The 22663-nt window shown below is 43.0% G+C and overlaps 1 protein-coding gene across 9 annotated transcripts in view; it reads right to left on the bottom strand.

Annotated features, from left to right (window-relative positions):
* The window catches only part of FNDC3B (fibronectin type III domain containing 3B), a 319350-nt gene that overhangs the window by 11466 nt on the left and 285221 nt on the right, over positions 1-22663 (bottom strand). For all 9 annotated transcript variants that reach the window (XM_024563559.3, XM_053918082.2, XM_024563540.4 and 6 more), the window contains 2 exons: positions 11976-12142; positions 9273-9400 (listed from right to left, as the gene is read on the bottom strand). In XM_024563559.3, coding sequence (XP_024419327.2) covers positions 9273-9400; positions 11976-12142 — 295 coding nt within the window. The remainder of the gene's footprint in view (positions 1-9272; positions 9401-11975; positions 12143-22663) is intronic.

The following is a 22663-nucleotide window of genomic DNA, read 5'->3' as shown; positions in this document are numbered from 1 at the left end:
CAGGAGGCTCATGGACCTGGCTCGCTTTAAATGAACTCTGCCACACCAAGAATTACATAGAAAGGTGTTTCCTCCTGTCTGTGTGCCATCCACAAGCAAGGTATTCCAGCGCACTCTGACCCAAACAGGACACAACTCAGTGACTCCGCGGCAGCAGGAGACAGGCACTGACTGGAACTGTAGTTGACATAAGTAATAGACATGCATCTAGATTCACTTCAATAATTGTTTAGGCTATAAATCAGAAGATGACTTTATTCTTACAAAGGGCTCTACGATCTGGATCCGCAGAACAGATAAAGAGATTTTAATTAAAACAACGAAAAACAATGAACTGTAGAAACAATGAAATGCCATGTTTCAGTAGAACAACTTTCTGACAATTGGATACACCAAGCAGCACAACAGCATTAAGAACCCCCGCCTCCAGCCCTAAGAGGTGAGCGCCACTCTGACTTCAACTTCTGTAACTAGTTTCACCTGTTCTAGAAGTTCATCTAAACAGAAGCAAAGAGTATACACTCTCTTGCGCCTACGAGATTCATCCACGTTACTGATTCCAGTAGTTATTACTTTTACTGAGGAGTGTTCCGTTGTATGCCCGTACCTCAATTTATCCATTTTCTTTTTGGCTGATATTTGTGTTGTTTTCAGTTTGGAGCTTTTATATAATAACTGTATGAACATTTTTGTACAAATTTTCGAGGACTGAAGTTTTTATTTATCTTAGGCAATACCTAGGAGTAGAAGTGCTGGGTCACAGGGAAAGTCTACATTAAACTTCAGGAGAAACGGCTTCGAACGTGACTGAATCGCCCTGAGCTCCCATCAGCAAAGTGTGAGAGTTCCAGCTGCTCCACACGTCCCCGTCCAACGTCTGTTTCTGTCGTCAGGCTTCTGTGGATTAGCCATTCCAGTGAGTGAGAATGGTACCTCATCTGCCTTTCCCTGATGACTAATGAGGTTTCCCACCTCTTCACGTGCTTATTGGTCATTCGTACATCTTCTTTGGTGAACAGAAAGTTCAAGTTTTTTTGCCTGTTTTTAATTTGCTTGCTTTTATTAATTTGCAGAGACTCTTTATATGATCTGGATATACATGCTTTGTCGGATGTACGTTGTGAATACCTTCTTCCGGTTTTATGGCTTGCCTAATAATTTCTGGAGAAATTTTTGATGTAGTCCAATTTATCACAAATCATCATTTAAATAATTAAGCAGTCTGTCTTAAGTGTTCTCTCTGTGTATGACCAATGTGTTTTTTCCAGTAGGGATCTGAGATGTTTTCCTCCCCTTTGTTAACTCTAATACAGGCTGTGGCAAACAGGTTTACAGCTGAGTACATAAAACAGAGATGTGTATTATTATTAATTATTGTATTATTTTCCATAAGAACTCTTTTGCCCCACCCTGTATAATCCCCACGAGCCTTACTAGTACAGGACTTGAAAGCTACCAGCCCACTTAGAGATTTCCACCCCCGAGTTGACTGACGCCAGTAAGAGTCTTGGAGGGAGGAGAGGTCTCACAAGGTCCTTCTATCAAAGAGATATTGGCCCTCAAAAAACTTACAGAAATTATGATTGGGTCAAAATTACATGAAAATTTATGGTTTATATTAGCATCAGTGAATAGAGATAGGAAAAACTAGCTGGAATTTAATTAACTAAATCAGTAAGAGATTAGCTGATGCATGAATTCAACAAGAAAGGAAAATTAAGTGCTCGTTCTGTAGGAGTGGCACTGAGTGAGTGTTTAAAGCATGCTTGGTACATAGTAATTGCACAGTAAAAGTGAACTATTATTACTATTTAAAAATTAAATGCTCCAAGTATGTTCTTAAAGTACAACAATTAAAAATGATAGATATGAACATTTTCTACAGCCACCTTGGTAAAGCTGTCAATTCCACCCATTAATAACTAAAATACCATGGAAGATAAGAAGAGTGTTTCCAACAATTTCAACTTTGTCTAAAACACTTACCAGCTATAGAGTTAGTGGGAAGCTACAAATGATGAGTTTTCTAAAACCTGCTTGTCAGCTTCTACCAAGCAGCAGGACATTCCACCATTGAACCCAAGCGCACTGGCCACACATTTAGTGCTGGGCAAATTGACAGAGAAGAGAGCAAAAGAATCTCCTAGCTTTGAAAAGGCACCAGACTTTTAATGTTCACCTAATGTTTAGCCTTCTTCTAAAGATATTTTCCTCTCTCATTTTTAAACCTTATAAGAAGACTTCAAGTGTCTCACTTATTGTACTTTGTTTGGTGACTAAATGCCAGGAAAAACAATTGCTTCTTTCTCATGCTGTTCCAGATTCATCATTGCTTTTGCCATGGGCTTTGCAAGTTGTTAAGCATGTTCACCTTGGAGAGCTGCCCTGCTTCTTTAAAGATCGTGGCACATGCCTTTGCCACTGAAATTATGGACAGAGCTGGGCTGGAGCAAGTAAGAATGGAAGAACCTTTCTCTGGAATCGAGAAAGGCCACCTCCTCCTCACTGCTCACTGCTCTGAGGACGAGTTAAGTGGGTATTTAAGATGAGCGTGTGGTCATGAAGATGGCCCTGACCCTCACATGGCTGGCTGGTCGGGAGTTCAGACTACACCATGAGGGAAAAGTCCACGAATTACTTCCCAACATGTGGGTGGTCTCAGGAAAACAATGACACACCTTTGTTTAAAGGCATCTTTTAATTATGGATGTTTCCTACTTTCTTAATTTCTTAAATTTAAATGTTCGCGTTGATATTTTCTCAGACAAGTCTTTTCTTGGAAACTGCTGGGACCATTCCCAGAAGGAATGATTGGCAGCCCCCGGGACCAGTATGCCAGTTTGATCAAGCAGGTCTGCTCACATCTATGGTTTGAGCTTTTGTTTCTATCTGCGATGCCCCAGGTACACAATTCATTGTGACCCTTTGGTGGTTATTAATGTTGGCATGACTAAGGCCACCTAAGCCTTAGCTACAAGGTTTCCTGATACACTTCTTTTGTTCATTCTCCTGGGGGCCCCACCCCTCGAAACACTTGCTTACACTCACTGAAGGGTAAAATATCAGCTCTTGGAGCTCTCCCTTTCCTTTTGCGACCAGAGGGACTGGGTCCTGCCTGCCATGGCCACTGGGAACCACCGGGCAGATTCCTCTCAGTTTACAGGAAGTGCTGCTTTCTAGGTTTGTGAACTCGGGCAAGTAAAGCTTTGAGCCTTACGTTTTCTCATCTTTAACATGGGGATAGGAATGTACCGTGCCTAAAGGAGCTCCAAGGTGGAATGAGGATTAGAGGAGAGATGTATGTGAAAAGTGCTTTCTGAAAGGAAGATGCTGGAGATAAACTGAGTTTATCAAATTTAATCCTCCTGATTATATTGTCGGGTGATTATTACGTCCATCTTAGAGATGAAGAAACTAAAGATCCCACCTCTGACACCTGTACTCACCATTGGCACTGCCAAGCTCTGCCGGCAGGCAGTAGTGCCCCCACCGCCCACCCGCCATTTCAGTCCTCATCCAATGACGAGCGTGACACCAGGTCCAGCTCACTCGGCCCCATGATCTCCCCGGTGTGTCCATTAAACACGTGGCACATCATGCCACCCTGGGCTCTGCTGCCCAGAAGGAAAGTACTGCCTTTATGACGCACAGAGAGTGGCCCCCACCCAGTCCGTGCCCGGCAAAGATCGGGGGACACTGCCATCACAGCACGGCTTCTTCATATCTGCCAGCAAACAATGAGCTCGTGGCAGAAACCACTGAACGAGCTCTCCCCACAGATGCTTCGGACAGTTTTGCAAAGTGGATTCATATTTTTATTTAATATCTATTTCTATGATTTCCATAACTTGCATGACTAGATCCCTTTAAGAAAGTTAGGCCAGAAGTATATTTAATTCCCAGAAACTCAATTCATGGAATCTTGAACAGAGACTTTGTATGATAATTTGATTGCACTTCTCAACTCTAACTCCTTAGAGTGAAAATCTCTGAAAATGTGTTTTGAAAGCAAAAAAATGCCACTTTTCTCGTACCATTAGGCAAAAATCTTAGTGAAGGAAAATGAGTATCTAATGGAAGGAAGCTTCCTTAATGACAAGTCCAATCAAGAATTAGGCTTTGATTTGTAAATGCTTTTCTTTTAGCCCTTCTTACAGTTTTAATTAGAAGAGCTCCCGTCTTTCATGAGCAGCAATACAATGTTAACATTGCCTTTTGAAAAGACACATTTATGCTAAATAGCATCCTATGTGGGACTGCGTCTGTTATCTGGGCAGCATCCAGCACAATGGCTTGAAGAGAGTAGGTGCAGTGAATAGCCTCTAATTACAGTGCTCAGACACTCAGCAGTGGCTCTTCTTACACCACACTGGAAAGTGGAGCACAAAGTACCAGAAGACACACACGCAAACCACAGCGGCCACGGGGGTTTAGTGCAGGTGTAGCCATCATTGTACAAAACGGAATCGCTAACAGCGATTAAGTTGTTTTCACTGTACTGATAGTTTCTGATCTACTTTAGAAACAGTCACCAATGCTGACTAAGCCTTTTGGATTAATTCTAAGCTAAGGGAAAATGAAAACAATCCCCACACCCCATTTCCCGCGGGTTCTGATTCCTGAGGTCTGAGTGCACTGATTTGTTTTCGTGTAAACTACACAGCCATGAGACCACAAAATCACGAGGTCATCAGGCCTGCCACCCAGCTGGGCCTCTGGACGGGCGCTCTGCACAGCAGGATAGCAGGGCGTGCCTCCCACCCACTTAAGATGTTCTTTATTGAAGTGACCAATCATAGTATCGCAGTAAGTACATAAGCGATATTATTTTTACAAAGACGATTTCCATTCTTGATTGGATGTACGAGATATTTTGAAGTAACTTGGACATGTTTATTCCAAATGGGAGGGTTTAAAGTGATACCCAGGAAACCAGAGTGAAGAATCTGTGACCTGTAATCCAGAAAAACATGCCGTGTAGCTGAAATCCTTTAGAAAGAGAGCCTTTGGAGCAGATCATTGGAGGCTTGTACCAGGGACTGAGCCTGCCTCTCTTTCCTGAGGTTACCCCTCTCCCAAGAGCTGGGAAGGGAGACCCAACTGGGGAGCGCCGTTACTCATGGAGTGCCTTCTCAAGACGGAGCTGATCTGATGTTCACAGGAACCTGAGCCAGAGGACCAGTGTCCCCACTTTCACAAGACAACCAAGGCTCAGCAAGGTGATGTAATTCCTCCAACATCACATGACTATGGGAGGCAGATGCCAACCTTAGCTCCTCTGTAGAGGGCACAAGGCTGGGCAGGCACTGTGTGTCCGAGTCAGAGAGGACAGGCCAGGCTAGTTACTGCCCTGCTCCACGGGAGTGTGCTGTTTTTGCCCCCATGGGCGTGTAAGCACCAAGAACACTACCCACACTGTTCTCTTAGGTGCCCGGCATCCCCCACAGTGCAAACAAAGCACCTAACGGTTTCTCCATAGACCCAAGGTACCTGGGCTCCAGGAAACTGAATGTAAGTTCATTTCACATGGAATTTAAAATGAATGCACACATGAGGATTTTTCTGGTGTGCGGGGTCCTGACCTTTGCTGATACTTATAGGGACGTGTAAACCTACCCCCCCCAATCAATAAAATAAATGATGACTTTCAACTCTCCCTCTTGATCTATTCTTATTTTGCTTTGGATTTGATGCTTTACTCATGAAAAAATTTAAAAACCAGTGCATGAGACAGTCATAGCCCCAGGGTTTAATTTCTGTTAGGGAGTTAAATTGAAGACCTTTAAAAAATGTGTAGGCTCCGAGACTAAGTTCTGCCCAGAGAAGGTCTTTACTCACAGTAACTTCTGTGATACCGTGAAGAATCAATACACGTCCAGTACTGCATTCTAAAAACGACACTAAAACTCTATTGATGGGGAGATGCCTTCAAATTAAATACGGAGCTCTGTAAATCTTCAGATGCTTCAAAGGCCTTGTTAATGCAACAAATATGAGTGCCAAGAATATTAATAATTTGTTTCAAATCCTGACTCTTAATAGGTAATAATGTCTTACAGTTTGTTACCTTTTACTCATCTCCAATGTTTATATTTATATTCTTTAATAAAAATTACGGCTTTCTGAGCAGGAATGTGAACATTATTAATAGTATTAACAGACACAACAGTATTGAACTGTCACACCTTGTGCAAACGCACACCCGAATATGCACAGTGTCATCATCGTCAAGAGTGCTTTACAATTAGTATTGATTGAAAAGTAGTTTTAAGCTTCTTTAAAAAAACACGTGGTTGGAATGTTTACTAAGTGACAGAAGAGCCAAATCAAGATCAGCGCGCATCCTAATGCGGAGTAAAATTTCAGGTGAGGACTTAATACTTTAAGTTAATCGATTGTTCCACAATTAAAACCAGCTGCTCCCCCACATCATGATAGCTGAACAAAGAAAGCTAATTAGCTACAACCAAGGCAAACGTAATGTCATTGTTTCAAGCAAAACATCAGAACAGGCCTTGGCCTTCGCCCCGAGTTGCTGTAAAGACAAGCTTGGGCTGCAGGGGGACATCCTCCTGTTACAGGTGATTTTCCCCCTAAGTTACAAATATCACTTCTAAATCCACCCCATGCCGAAGCTCACACTTTCGACCGCTGTATAAATAACCCTGTTCCTTTGCAACTGCCTCTTCTGTGCTGACAGGAGACATTTACTGAGTGCCTGGCTGTGTGCCGGCCCTAGGAAAACAAAAACGAGGAAAACAGCCCGTACATTAGTGGGCCTGCAGGGCTAGGGCTGTGACCGAGGCACACTGCGCGGTCAGCGCGCTCTGCAGCGGGTGCCTCGCAGAGGGCTCTGCTCAGCAATGATTCTCTCTAATTTTCTATGAATTCAAAGCCTGTTATCTCTGGACTATAATTATTTTAACCATTGCTCTGCACACATAATATAAATAGCTTTCATTCCCTATCTCGTGTCCAAAACAAGTGAATGAAGTACTCAAAAACATCATGTTTCACTTAATGCTTATTGACTAGGGAAAAGCAAAAAAACTCAGTACAATTTGTCCCTGACTCAACTGGGGCTTTTCATGCACCACTACTGACCTTAATCATTTCTTGGTAAACGTAGGGAGACATGGTTATGTGAAGAATGCTAACCCCTGTCTACCGAGCCTGGCCTCTAGTACTGTGTTTTCACCTATTTTTAACAAGAAACTCATTTGTAACTGTTTACAATAAGAAATACCATATTTTTGGACTGTAAGACACACCTAGGTTTCAGAGGAGGAAAAAATACCCACTCCACCATGGCCCCCCGCCCCCAGAGAGCCAGATAAAATACATTAGGACTATAAGATGCACCCCCTTTCCCTCCCAAATTTGGGGGGCTAAGTGTGTCTTATAGTCTGAAAAATACGGTATGTTCCCAGGCATATGTTGGATTGTGTGTTATATTAATATTTTTATGTCCATGGGTCTAAATATATAACATTAAACAAATACCAGATTCAAACAGCCAATCTATCAACAAAATCTAGATTGCCGAGTGAGTTTACCTATATTTTGGTAATGCCTGACGTATAGATAATGACCAAATAATGCTGCTTTTTAAAATATAAAACAGTAATCACTGTGCTTTAAAGAACATTTGTTTCCAAGAACATGTGGAAAAGCATTGGACATGGAATAAAACGTTTTTAAAAGTACAATGATGAGTATGCAATGAATGTACCGTTGGAGAATATTTTTAAGTGTTACTTGTAACATGCTGTGAAATTCTGTAACACTTCATCTTGTGGCCTTTTTACATCGCTGCGGAACAGGGCAGCACTACCCCAGTGTCACAGCCGACTGCATCAGGTGGGGAGGTCATCTGCCCTCCGTCTGAGCTGAGACCCTGAAACCAATCGTATCTCCCTGGTAAGCTGAAACAATTCCACACGTAAAGTTACTTCCTCTGAAATGGGGTGCACTGTATAGCATTAGATTGGAAAGCGCAAGGAAACAGCAGTGTTTTGGCTCTTTTTTAAGAGCAGTGACGGGAACTTTGGTGACATCACCCACTGGTGTTAATATTGGTGGGTGCCATAGTTAAAATGCATTTTTTGCAAATGTGCTGAAAGCAATTCATTCTTTTCTCTGACCCTTCATATTAAGAAAGCACAGTAAAATGTACCAAAATTCTTTGATTCATTTTAATACATTTTTATTTTCAAGTATTATTACTATACAAGGAATATCAACCATCAATTTAACAAAAACTCCAACTCAAATAATTTTCAACTTGTTTTGTATTACCAGGAGCCTCAAGAGCTAAATAAAGAAGTCTTCACAAATTATACTAATTTCAGAAGACAGGCGGCAATTTATCTTCAATTTTCTGAGTTTCATATAAATGCATGGCTCTCTTAAAAGTGCTGATAAGGAATGGGCCTCAGCTTTCCTAATGTAGTGATGGGATGATATCCTGATTACACATAAATAGTTATTAAGTTCCTGGGAACATTACAGAAACCTATAGAGTGTCTGCATCTTTAATTGCCAAGGTCTTATAATGTGTGGATTTGCAAGAATGAAGGATCAAAAAGGGGTGTGAAAAACCACGGAACCAAATTAATTATCTGGCTGGATTCCAATTATATTTCTTCTTGCACGTGTTTATTATGTGATCTGTACAGCTTGCTACTCAAACTATGGTCCACCAACCAGCATCACCTGGGAGCTTGTACCCTCCCCCCAGCCCTACAGAATCCGAGTCTGCATTTTAATAGACTCCTATGCACATGGGAGGGTTGCAAGCAGTGACCTAGAGCTTCTGAATCGCAGGCCACAAGAATAGACAGTCCCATTCCTTATTCTTCCACTATAACTTCCATTAAAGAGGCAGACAGGACATAGGCTTCAGCAGTTGGGTAGAGAGTACCTCCCCTGTACAGTAAAGCCATTGGAACTTCAGTTTTCAATTATATACAGACTTGGATATTTTCAAACGTTACTGCCGACATCAAATACAAATACAGAACTTAAAACTCTTTACTAAATTATGCCTGAGAACTGAAAAGTTAAGCTGAATACCACCACATGCAAAATAAAATGTAAACTAGGGCTTGTAAACTCTAAAGATCTAGGTAGTGGGTGATGTAGGCAGTTTCTATGATTAATTTTAAGAAAAATGCAGCGCACTGGTACTGAGTCATTCGAGGCAACAGGGAAAGGTGAGGAGCCAGCCTGACTCTGGGAGCCATACACACGCCATGCACACTGGTCCTTACCTGTTTGTACTCGGATTCTCTTCCAACCAATACCTGCAGAACGTAGTGGACAGGGTCGCCTTTCATTGGTGGTACCGTCTCCCATAAAATTTCACATGAGTTTCCTTCTAACTGTGTTACTCGAGGTGCTGAAATACAAATGCACACATTCAAGATCAAAACGAAAAGTATCACATTAGTACTATTAGAGAGAGTAGGAGAGTGCTTGTGCGGTGCCTGCCCCAAGGGGGTTTCTGTGCCCAGCCTGCTGTCAGACCAGCGGGGTGCACCTTCCGAGGGGAAGACACTTGGTGACTAGTAGGCCGTCGGTGAAACAGCCTTTGCTCAGGATCCTACCGATAACTGCTGGGCCTGGATTGCATTTGTTATTTTTCCGATGGCTGTGGAGCACCTTTTATGACTGGGTCCTGAGCCAGGTAGTTTTGGGACTGCAAAAATAGGTAGCACAAACCCTGCTTTGGAGGAAATTAAGGTCTACATGAAGGGAGGTAACAGGGAGGTATGGAACGAGCACACAAAGAAACAATGGAAGGTAGATTAAAAGGAGAAGTACAAATGAAATGTGAGGTAGTTCCAGGGAAGAAAAAGTCCCATCTGTGTGAGGTCTAAGGGAGGGTTGACCCTATATTTATATTTTATTAGTTTATTTTTTACCTACTGGACTCATCATTGTGGTTTAAAGTTAAATATTTTCTCATAGCTTATGCTATAGCTCTAGCAGTGGTGTCCAAGCTTTTGGCATTTCTGGGTCACACTGGAAGAAGAAGAGTTGGCTTAGGCCACACATTAAATACAAAAACACTAATGAAAACTGATGAGCAAAAAAAAAAAAAAAGGTTTAAAGTAAATTCACGATTTTGTGTTGGGCCGTATTCAGAATAGCCATCCTGGGCCGCATGCGGTCTGGTATTGGACACCCCTGTGTCTACAGCTTAATTCAATATCCACTTTTCTACTCTCTCTGAACCTCCTTATTCTTTCATTTCTAATTACATAAAATTAATTCTTTAGAGCCAATTGTTTCTACTTGTAATTCTATATAAGCATTTTTCAGAAAAATAAAGGTTTTCTTTAAAAAAAGTTGGAATTAGTGGGTCAAAACTCCAAGCAATTTATAGAAAAGCTAAATAAAAAGCCTTATCAGACTGAACGGTCTCCAGCTAAGACACTGCTTTCCTGAGTGTGAGAGGGCGGGGAGAACCTCGGTCAGGTGGCAGTGTGAAGACACTGTCCTGAAGGAGACGTGCCAGGAAAAGCAGGTGCCATCAGTTCAGGGTTCGGTTTTCCACAAAATGAATCTCCACCAACAATCACTTCGGGAGGCAAAGTTTGCTAACGGTAAGCAGGCAAACCTTTGCCCTGATAACCCCTATCAGCCACAGTGTGTTTGGGAATCTTTTCTGTTACAGCTGAAAGGCGAAGCTGTGCTAAAGGGCTGGGGCATTTACTGCCCAGGCAACCCAGCCAGGCCTTGCATGTGTCCGTTTACAGCAATTTTTAGTCACATGAGGAAGCAACTGCCGAAGAGCTTCTGGACCGCTGCGGGGCAGGAGGCAGGGGGAGGTATGTACCATGAAGTACCCGCAAGGGACTACGGGAAACCTGCACAGAATCCAAGCCAGGCTCCGACCCAGGTCCTGGAGGCCCCTCACCCCTGTAATGAACTCTGAGCTGTGGTGGTGGCTGATAGAGCTCCTGCTCTCAGATGCAGTGAGTCCAATGGCTTTGCTTGCCCTCCAGCCACCTAAACAATATAGCAAACCCTCACTTTAACCACATAAAACCTGGTTCAGGTGGGCAGCTTGTCTGTCTGTCAACCGCAAGGTCATTCTGGGCAGCAGCGGGATAAAGCCACCAGTGCTGCCCACCCTCTCAAAGACGGGCAGTAGGACCTTCACAAGAATCTTGCCATTGGGGAAGAGTAGGGTTCAGAAGTCCATGGAGGGGCTGGGCCTATGCCCAAGGCAGGGTGGGAAAGGCCAAGCCAGCGTTACCCTGAGGCTGTCTGCCCTTCTGGGCAGCCAGTGGAAGGCTTAACACTGTGGCTGGAACTGGGGGATGAGGGCTCAGCAGATCCAGTGGAGGGACTACCTGGGTGGAAGGGCTTTTGCTTGCTCCCTGACCCCATGGAGGGGGCAGAGTGTAAACTAGTCACTCACAAACCTCAAGACGAATACTCAAATACATGGGAAGAGACCATGGCTGCAGCTTGCCAAAGGCGTCTCTCCCCAGTGAGAGCTATGGGCCAGCGAACGGGTTGCCGAAGCTGCCTACACCAGTCTCTAATCTCTAGGCACCAAGGTCATTCAGAGATGAATGCCAGCCTCTGCTTCTCCTCAATATCTTTGGGAAGGGAGACTCAAACCTTCCACGGTAAATTGTCCTAAGTGTTAAATCAGGAACTCACTCTCATGTCTAGCCAAAGGCTGTCACTCAGGTCTGTTTCTTTCCTTTGTCCACCTACCCCTGTGAGGGTGTGACTGTTAAATTGTCTGCAATAATCACTTACACATACCTGAACAAGCCTGTTGGTAGGCCATCTCCTTTAAGGCCTCTCATTGACCCCAAACCCATTTCCCTATCTTTTCTCTTAGGAAGTTCTTTTGGTTATATCTTGTTGATACTAGAAATGTTAGAAGAATATACCTAAAGTCAGAATTGTACTCTCTCAGAAGAGCACGGCAAAGTACAACGTCCACAAACCTTTGATGGTGGGGGGGACACTCTTGGTTGTGCTGAAGGTGTAGGTTTCCGAGAAGGGCCCTTCCCCAGCCTCGCTCGCTGCCTGGATTCGGAAGGAGTAGCACGTGAATTCCGTCAGTCTCTGGACCTTGTAGGTGTGGCTGGGTCCTCTGTAGATTGAAATAAACCTAGAACAAGGGCCAAATCCATTAGCCACATGAACTTTTATTACTGATAAGAAATTACGATACAAACTAACGGAGCAGATTAGGGTAACTTGGTAAATGTTTTCCATACAGTCTGAATTATAATAATCAACCAGTTTCTAGGTTATAGTTTAGGGTCTAATATGTCTTTACAAATAAGAAAAGCAGATTTAAATACATATTAGGTCTAGAATGAGATCCCTTTTGTTATGCTATAGATTCTAAAAACATCACTTGTTTATGCTTTTAATTTTCAATAAAATTTCAAATTTTCCATAACCAGATACTATTAACCTGACCTACCTTCTACTATGTACTAGGCAACGATGTTAATGTTAATTGGGAACCAAAGAAATACAATGTCCTCTTTTCCTGAATTTTCCAAATAACTTAAGTTTAGCTAGAAAATTAAATTTTAAGCATTATCTTTCCAAGATCTTTCAAAGCCCATGTCCCAAACTAGTAAGAAAACATTTAGGATTATAAGTCATAGGAAAAAGAAAAAAATAGAAAAAAATACTTTGCTTATACTCATCCATCACAGTTAATCAAACTAGCAGAATAATAGCATGGGCAGGCTAGACAGTTTTGACTGGCAGCTTCTGGATCCTTCTTCTGTCTGAACCAGCCAAAATATTTGTACTTCTTTGCTAATTACTATTTCCATGAGACATAAGCATAGAAGGCATAAGGTAAAAAAAATAAAGATCTTGAAAAATTACTATTTCCACGATGAAACTGCATTATTTATCACTACAACATATGGTCATCATTTGTCTTTTTATAGCTAACTGTAACATTTTGGAAATAACCTAACTCCCCATAAGTTGCCCAGGCTGAATCCTGTTGGTCCAGGGACACTGTGAGAACACTGCATGAGTTACTCCGCAATACTGCCTTGTTCCCACACGGCCCAGGGGGTCCTCCGTTTCCAGCACTTTGTCACAGCATCCAAGGACAATCGGTTGTGTTCAGATACTGCTGGAAGTTGGTCAGTGATAGAATCATAATTCAAAATATGACTCTTAGGTCGATTTCGCCTAAGGGCTACGCAAAATTCATGCATTCATTTTGCAAACATTTGAACATCTGCTGTGTGCCAGACTCTGGGACTCAAAGCTCAGTAAGACCTAATCCCTGTGGGTTAGTTGGTCCTGTGAGCAGGCAGGGTTTTCTGAAGAAGAGCAGCAGGGTATATGGATGGATAGATAGAGATTAAACAACTTCTTTTCTAATAAAACCCTTCAGAATCAATACTCCTTTTAAAATATCCATGCCTTCATTAGCCTTTGTAATTGAGTTCCCCAGCCATAGTCACTCCACCTGTTAAATGTTCCTTCTGCTTTGCTCTATAAGGAAGCACCTTTTACTGGTGGCTGAACATTTTAATTTCAGGGAAAGCCAGAGTCCAGGCTGAAACCCACAAATACCATGGCAACCTATCCAGTGCTCTTGACACATCACCACCTTAATGAAGATACCCTTGCTAATGCTAGAGGCAAACAGCTATTTGTTAAGTCAGCCTCACCTGGCCCAAATCTCTAACCTGAGTAATTGCCCTTAATTATATCACAAAATGGAAGTCATGGTATAAGAAATAAAAGTGTTGTATCTTCATTGCAAACTCACAATAAAGCCTGGTTTTAAAGGAGTTTGGAGAGCACGACCACCAACGCACTGGTTTCCTATCGTGCTCTAAGGAGCGCGTGTCCTTTTGAAAATGAGTTCAATGTGTCTGTGTGGGCAGTAGAATAAGCATGTCTCTAACTGGTCCTTTAGTTTAGCCCGCTGTCTGTTCTGGCGAGGATAAATCATGACCTGCCTGCTGCTTCAATGAAAGCCGTCCCTGCTTTGTCTGACCTCCCACCCCCCAGAAAAGGCATGAAAGAAATTTGAAGGAGTGGGAGGAAGGAGCAAGTTTTCTTTATTTTGTTCTCAAAATGTGTATGGAAGCAGCTAAGACAGATGGTGGCTAATTCCTATGTCATGTAATTAACCAGGTACAGAGTCTTCAGAAAGTGCTGGAAGGTGGTGATGGGTGTGACACAGGCTGTCTCCTGAGTGCAAGGGGCAAGGAGGTAGGGGGAAGGAGAGGGTGGGGAGACAGCAGAAATCCTAAGAGTGTTGGATTAACATTCCAAGAAAGACAAGCATCAGCAGTGTCAATCCCACACTAAAGGGCCACCTGGAGAAACAGATGTACCCTGTCCCCATGGGCCTAGGCAATGGAGCAAGACGGTTGAAACTGCTGCCTTCCAGGACCTTCCCCCAGTCATCTCGTCCCACGGGGAGCCATTTCAGAGCCAGCAAGTCTGCAGGTTGTTTAGGAGTTCATATATTTCTCACTCCACAAGTTTCCTCTACCCTCTTCTTAAGGAAATAAATAGCTAAGAGCAGAAAGAAAACTTCAAGAATGAGACTAGGGTGAAAGGGATGAGAAACACATGGTATTAACACTTTTTATAATGTGGAAATTATTTATCACAGTTACTTCTAATTTCATATTATTTTACTGTTTTAACAAAGAAATGCATAAGATGCACAAGTAAATAAATTCTAGTTAAACTCTACATATATGTCAGTTTAATAATTGGGAAATAACATCCTTCAGAAAACCTCATCTCTAGTTTTAGGTTCCTGAAAATATCTTCAAATGATAATAGCCAGTTTGGCCCTTTCAGTCCAAGTTTAAGGGTTTAATTCTGAAAACCTTTAAGGGGTAACACCGGTTGCACGTTTCTCCTATACCCATTGGAGGAACCTATAGGCTGCCTGGAAATGCGGGCTCTGCGACCAGCACCGGCACTGCAGGCTGAGTCCCCGGCAACCTCAGTCTCTTCTGCCTCTGTTTTCTCCTCTGCAGTCATGACAGTACCAGCCTCATACATTTCTTGGGAGGTTTACATGTGCTAATAAAAGCAGAGAGTTTGTTTAGGACAGTCCTGACACGTAGTAGTCACTCAACTGTGTTGGCTATAATCACTTTACAATGCTGAGAGACACGATTTTATCAAAGAAGCTCTGCTCTCCCTTCTGAGAGACCATCCACATCGCTGCCTCTCTCCTGGTGGAAAGTCAGCTGCGTGGTGAGCGAGGCTGCCCTGCAGACCAGGCGTCCGCTGGGAGGCCCCATCTGCAGGCGTGTTTAAGGCTGTGCACCCTCTCGCACAGGGACCCTTCAGTGAAGCACTAGCAGGAGCCGCTCCCTCAGCACACTGTGGACGGATTCAACATGACAGCTCACGTGAAAGTGGCTGCACAGAGTAGGCCTCAGGTAAATGTTGTCGATCCTCCATTACTTTCTGTGCATGCTGATGTTAACTTCTGTTTCAAACAGTAAAGGCCCACCAGAACAAAATAAAAAAGCAGGCAAGACAACACAGAAAGAATGCAATCTCTTTTTTATCCCAATTCTGTAATTATTTTCCATCATTCTAACAGGCAGGAGAAGAAAGAATCATCTTTCTTCAGAGCCAGTGATCTACGCCAGTTGTGTGGTGGCCTCTTTAGGAGGCTCATAGGTTAACATGCCCTGTAGCTACAACCACTCGGGGAGAGATTAACAATATTCATCAAATATTTGTGTTTCCAAAGACCAACTTAATTTTTTCTGTCTCCTAAGTCCTTTTTTTTTTTTTTTTTTAAAAAACACCAACTTCACTTTGAAATTCATTAATAAGTACACAAGAGGGCTTTGGTGATAGAATTAGACATGCTACACTTCCGAAGACACAATGACGGAAGACTCCACCTTTCAAATGCAAGCAAGGACACAGAGCTCAGGGCAACGCTTTGCCATGGAGAGGACAGTTGCTCTCCAGCTCTCCTGACCCCTCCCCCTCCCCCTCATACCGAGAGTGCCCAGGGTCAGTGCTTGGACCCCATACATGTTCATGCGCCACAGGTCCTGAGACATCAGTCCCAGCCAGAGGGTGACAGAAGTCTGGTTGACTTGCAGGCCTGATCCATACTACCTTGGTGTGTGCTGCCCAAGCTGGGGGGAAGGGAGAAGATCCCGGAATGGGAAACAATCACCTGGGAATATGGGCAATCAACTGGACATAAAGCTGGGGTGCCTAACCCACAAAAGATGGTGAAAAAACTCTTTCAGACCTCAGTCCCTTGATTTTTGATGGTGGTGTGGCCCGGGGAAAAGGGACACACTATGTGGGGAGAGACCTGCTTCCCCTGGCCACACCCTGAACTCTGCTGCCCGGTAAAGACTGGACTATCCTTCCCTTCTTCCCATCTCCCCCTAATACTGTTGGCAGGAAGTGGTGGAGTACAGGGACATGGACCCAAATCTCAGGTCGGCCACTTAACTGCTGAAGCACTCCTCCCTAAGTGTCAGTTTCTCCCATCTGCAAAACAGGGACAGTATCCACCTCATGGGTTGTTCTAAGAGTTAAATCTGGAAATGTGGGTAAAAAGCCCAGCCCTGAGCCAACACGTAGGGAAGGTTCAACGTGCAGTATCCAATGGTTCCAGACTCCGTCCGCTGAGTCCCACAGACCCCTCTCAGGGATTCCAGACAGGCTAATGTGTCCCGAGGACGGCTGTGGCTGTCCACCCCTCCCATGCAGGCCTCTCTCCAGCTTACCGGGGCATTACCAGCTAATGTGCCAACAGGAATAGGTGCATCTGAATTGGTGATGTTCCGCTATATCTGTAATGGCCTGTGCTAGACAGACATACAGCTCCCTCCAAAATAAGTCAAACTAATTCAGTGATCAAAGAGTAAAGATGAAATGTTCACAATGTCCTTTTTACTATATGAATGCTCCTATACTACACAAACACAATGAAATAATATATGTGTAACAGATGACGCGGTTCCTGGTCCACAGTCCATGCTCGAAAGTCACTGAGTAATTTTACTATCAGCTCAGGCAAAGGCGTACGTAGCCATGGGGACCCCCTTGAGGGGTGTCCAACCTGTGGCCCATGGGCCGCATGCAGCCCAGGATGGCTATAAATGGGGCCCAACACAAAATCATGAATTTACTTAAAACATTATGAGATTGTTTTTGTGATTACATGTCTCAATATATTTAATGTGTGGCCCAGACAACTTTTCTTCTTCCAGTGTGGCCCAGAGACACCAAAAGGTTGGACACCCCTGCACAGTATCCTTAAAGGTCAACCTGGCCCCACACAGGCAGTTCCTAAGGGATCTTCTACTCCACCCTCAGTCCCTGCTGCCCATGGCCATGCACCTTTGGAGGCATCAGCCCCATGGCGCAGGGCTCCTGAGAAGACCAAGTAAAAGAGGACAGGTATGGGAACACCTATGGGGCCCGCAGCGGTGCTGCCCCGTTGGTGCAGGGACTGAAGGTAGAGGAGGTAATAACAATCTTTCAGTCAGCAGACTTGAGTCTGAGCTCAGCTTCAACGGCCTGGTGATCCTGGGCTCTAGAGCCAGGTAAGCTGCCTCCTCCTCTGCAAATGGGTGCGATAACAGGGCCTACACCTCAGGACTTGTTATGAGACTCAAATGGGACAATGCAGGGGGAACCCATCACAAAACGCCTAGCACTTGTTATTCATAACAAGCACCAAGGTTCACGAATGACTTAGCTCCTTTCTCAGCATTGGAGACGCCCGAAAAATATCCCTGGAAGGTGTTCCTCTCACTGACATACCCTCAGGCTTTCCGGAGGTGGACGGGAAGGTGTACTCCGAGCACCAACCACCCCATCTAGGGACCCCATGGCCTGGGGGCCAAATACCGCTGCTGTAAACAGAGGGCGAGGGGCGGGGTCCTGCCTCAGTGCTGCCTGTTCGTGGAAATGTGGGCATTTTCACTTAGGGAAAGGAAAAACGGAGAGAGGGAAAAGCTCTTCTGCATAAAAAATACTTACTTGTGAGGAACCCATAAACAAGACAGAAGGTTCGTGGGTCACTGAAAGTTTACAGTTTAAATAAATTTTTCAAGGGCTCCGCCTCAGCCTTGCTGCCGTGACTGAATGCCTTCTCGAAGCTAAACACTTGGACAGCAGCAAGCACACGTGGGCTTTATTTAATGTTGGCAATTTATCAGTGATTAAAAATGTCCTATAGATCTGTGAATGCAAAATGATTGTGCTCATTCTGCTTCCCTGTCAGAGCACTCCACAGGGGTACAAAGACTTGGCCACTGTGAACTTGAACGAGTGTATAACTCCCAAGGCTGAGTTTCCAGACGCTTGGGATAATATTAACTGTCTTGTTCATCTGGCAGAAATTTTTATGAGATCCAAATGAAAGGACCAAGTAAATTCTATGATCCATGTTAAATATACACGAGGAAGGCAAAACAATAGATTCTTGACATTGTAAAGGAATTCTAGGGGGTGGCTGTAACTTTTAACTCAGTATTTTAAGCTTTAACATTCTGAAAGATGACTTTTTTGTACTGAAGTGCACCTGAGGAAACCCAAACATGCCACATCTTTGAATGTTTATGTTAAATAATTTTAGAGAAAAATAATATAAGTACAACTTAATTTTAAAATGTGCTCCTTTAAAAACAGTTTTGTTTTAAAAGGTATGTCCAAGAATGTTCTTGGACAGCTTATAACTTAAATTTGCAGGAGAACATAAGGGCTAACACTAAGGTTTTTGTGTTCACCCCTTTGTTGCTATCTTACAATTCCTAGGTCGTTACAGGCTAATAGCAGCCCATTAATATCAACTCGTCAAAATGATCGAGCCTGCTGACTTCAGATGGCCTGCCACCTATTCAAGGCTTCAAAGGGCACATTTCAAAAGATGTTTCACAGTATTACAAATCACCAGATGTTAGTAAGCTCAGCACAGCTATATTCCATAACGACATGTCACTGCCTTTATTTTTTCTCCGTTTCCCTGGGCTTTATGGCCTGAGTGTGTGAATTTCCTACATTACTGAAGTGATGTCTGGGATAGAGGATGTTTGGAAACAGGAATGAGGAGTATGTGCTCTCACTCTACCGAGAACACCGAGTCCTGTCCTGTCTACACAGAAGCAGGTGGGAGCAGATGGCATCGTGTGGGGACACCTGAGACAGGAAGGTGCATTTCCTAAACTGGTTTTGATGTTAATGCAAGTCCCCATGTGCAAGCTGAGCATGAAAAGTGCCAAGATTGATTTCCAAAAGAGCAGTGAAAAGAGGAGCTCAATTCCTACCCCTCATCCCCAGCTGCTCATGGACCTTGCACTTGTGAGTGATCAGGCCACAGCATTTACGGTTATGTTCCTTTTCTAAGAAACAAATGTCACTGTAGCTACTGATGAAACTCTTTTTGTAGAATAAAATTTTTTGTTCAAACTGGACTTAGTTATTGACATACAAGAAGGTCCAAAACGAACCTGGAATTTACTTATAAAATATTGTGTATTTATTCATACATATTTGAACTTCGGTCACCTTCAAAGTACTCTCCATTTGATGACATACAACTACCGAGACGGTTTTTGCACTGCTCAAAACAGTTTTTGGACTCATCAATTTTGATGCTTTTAGTGTTTCTGTCATTTTTTGTTTCAACTGTTCCACACTGGCAAAATGCTTCCCTTTGAAGACTTTTTTTCATCCAGGAAAACAAAAACAGTTGCTCCTGGAGAGATCAGGTGAACAGGGAGGGTGGGGCATGGGGGTTCTGCCATTGTTGGTCACACACTACTGAGCACTCAGCACAGTGAGGATAGGTGTGCTCATAAATCACCCATCATGAAATGGGCAAATGTACTGCGTCTTCAAAACAAATTCACTGAAGCTGAAAGCAGCCTCTCACAACAACTCCAGCTGGTACACTGATAGAGATAAGTTCCTAGAACACTCAGCCAGTGGAGGAAGCCTGTATTGAAAGGGGCCTGCCTTCCAGAAGGTAATTCTGTTTTTTTTTTGGGGGGGTCCCCCCCTTGTACTCAAAAGAGATTTATTGACATTGAAAGAAATGATGACTAGAATCTCTAAAGACCATCTGAGAAACTTGAGACTTCCCACTCTCCTACTTTGCTTTCAAATATATACCATGAATCTTCTCTTCAACGATGCACTTCCAAGTCTTCCAAATTTCTGTTTGCCTACCTCTTACTCTAGTGGACTTTCCTCCATCTTACCTGATTTAGGAAAAATGGTGAAAAAAATGTTATACAATTCTATTCGGTTATTTATTTTTAAATAGAATTCTATTTTCAAATAGAAGGAAAAAACTGTAATCTGAATTCTAATTCTGGCTTAATTAAGATATCAAGTAGTTCATTTACCACCCCTCACTTCTGCCTGTGTCTAGACATTTTATCCTGAAATTGACTAAGCTGTAATATTCTTTACTTTGTAGGCTGAAATTTTATTTTCCTTTTCTAAGAAACAGAAATGCTCTTTCCCATTAATCAGGGAATGGAGGCAAGCTTCATTAGCTCTGTTTTGTAGGGAGAGACACTAAGACAAAAAGAAGGGCCATGCCTCTTGGCATCTAGAAACTCGCTAACAGATCCGGGATTACAACAGAGACTTAACACCCTGACTGGGAAGGACAGTCTTCCTTTTGGTAATGAAAGGTGATGTAAAAACGCCATTTCCCTAGCAAGGGTGATCACGTGAATCTGGATGATTCCAGAGGGATGAAGGAAACGAATCCCAAGGGTCTCTTGTGGGCCCTGAGCTAGTTGCCTTCCATCTATTTCATTTAATTCAGCAATATGCTCTGAGAAATATAAGCAGGAGTTTGCTCTATAATAGGCAGACTTAAGAAGTTTCCTTCTTCCCATAGTGCTCATACAACCTAGCCACTTCTGTTAGTTGCCTAGTGTGCATTTTTCAGGGTTACTTTATGCAGACTGTTTTTTATCCCTCTGTAGCGGCAAACAGGCAGTCATACCGTTCATGTGAAATTTTGCTGGCTGAAGGGAAGTGTCACGAGCTCAAGGGCTGAGTTAAATGGAGAGCATGTGTAATTGCCCTCTGTTAGAGCCCTCTGCCCATCCCCGTTTTGCTGGAGCCGTATTTTAAAATACGTTGGCTGTCTGACTAAACCTGAACAACAGATTAACCGTAAGTGCATTCCTGGAACTTAAGTTCCTCTTGCTGCAGTGCTGTGTACAATTACTGGGAACATGGACCCAGGAGGGTCAGGACAAGAATCAGCATCAACTCAAATTCTGTTAGGGCGGCGTAACATTTCACTTCAAGAACACAGACAAATGCATCTTCAGAGTCATCAGTACAGTGTTACAGCCTTAAAATGCATGAGCTGACCTTGTTATTCTAATCCTGGCATTAGGTTAATGCAGAATTATGAAAATGTTTACTTTGGGTTTATATTTTTCGTGCATACACAAGAACTAAAGACATTCAGACCTATGTCTGAATAGGTCTGAATCGATCTGCTAAGAATAATGCACTAAATCACTCTATGGGCAAACTAATAAAATTTTATTTTTCTGCTGAATTTAAATTCTCTTGTGTTGTCTGTTCATTGCTTCACGTTCATTTATTTTCTCAGAAGGATAAGCTTTCCTTTTCTCAGAAGGATAAGCTCCATACAGGTAGGATGCATACCTCATAAGACCTAGCTCATTGTAGTAATTAAAAAAAAAAACTTTATGATTGAGTGATCACAATCTAACTCCTAGGGATAAACTTAGTTTTGTAAAAGTAAAGCGCTGCTTTGAGGCTGCCACATTAGTATGTAGCCAGTGACCTCAGACTAGGAACCTGCCAGCCAAAAGCCTCATTACATAGGAAACATAGGCACTGTTCCGGGGGGGAAATGTTCAATACAGAAAGTCCTGGTATCTGGACGAGTTCTAGGCTGGTTTAGTTTGAGGCAGGGATTTGGGCAAGATGCCCTTTTGGGACCCCTACTATTGACATGAAATAGCCCCTAATTGAAATAGAGCCATGTGTAAAGTAGCAGAATAGAAAGGCATCTTTTACTTGAGAAATACCCAGGACCTATTTCTATGCTTTGGAGTCTATATCCTTGATTTCCACACCAATCCTGAGTCCTTACCTTTAGTCCCCATCCTTCCTAAGGCTCTCTTGCATGAGATTTTAAGATTTAAACCCTTTTAGGACTCACGTAACCTGTTACCTTCTCTTAGAAGCCTTCTCTGTTCATTTAAGTGTATGACGGATACCACTCTTCTTTCCTCCCTCAATACTCTGTGCATATTGTCAGTCTCTAAGCCTTCTAAACCATGATTTGTCCCTGTCCCTGTCCCTGCTACCTGTCCCCCACAAGCAAGCTCCTTAAGGGACTCTTCCCTTGGTCATCTTGTCTGCCCAATACTTAGGCATAGTTTATTTCTTTGTATGTATAAAACTTCTAATAATCAAGTTGAAATCAAGTCGATCTATCACAAACATTATTTTTACCTAGATGGTGGAAGGCTATGGTAGATATCCTATCATCATAGAAATATTTCACTTTTTACTCAAGAATTAAATAATGTAGACAAAAAGCTCTCAATGCCTGACGCTTTGTAAATGTTCAATAAATACAAAGTTTGAAAACATATTTTTGGTCCAACATTAC

Source organism: Desmodus rotundus, chromosome 2, assembly GCF_022682495.2.
Source record: "Desmodus rotundus isolate HL8 chromosome 2, HLdesRot8A.1, whole genome shotgun sequence".
In the NCBI taxonomy this organism is placed as follows: Eukaryota; Metazoa; Chordata; class Mammalia; order Chiroptera; family Phyllostomidae; genus Desmodus; species Desmodus rotundus.
The sequence above is the reverse complement of the archived record's forward strand: the minus strand, read 5'-3'. Positions and strand labels throughout refer to the sequence as shown.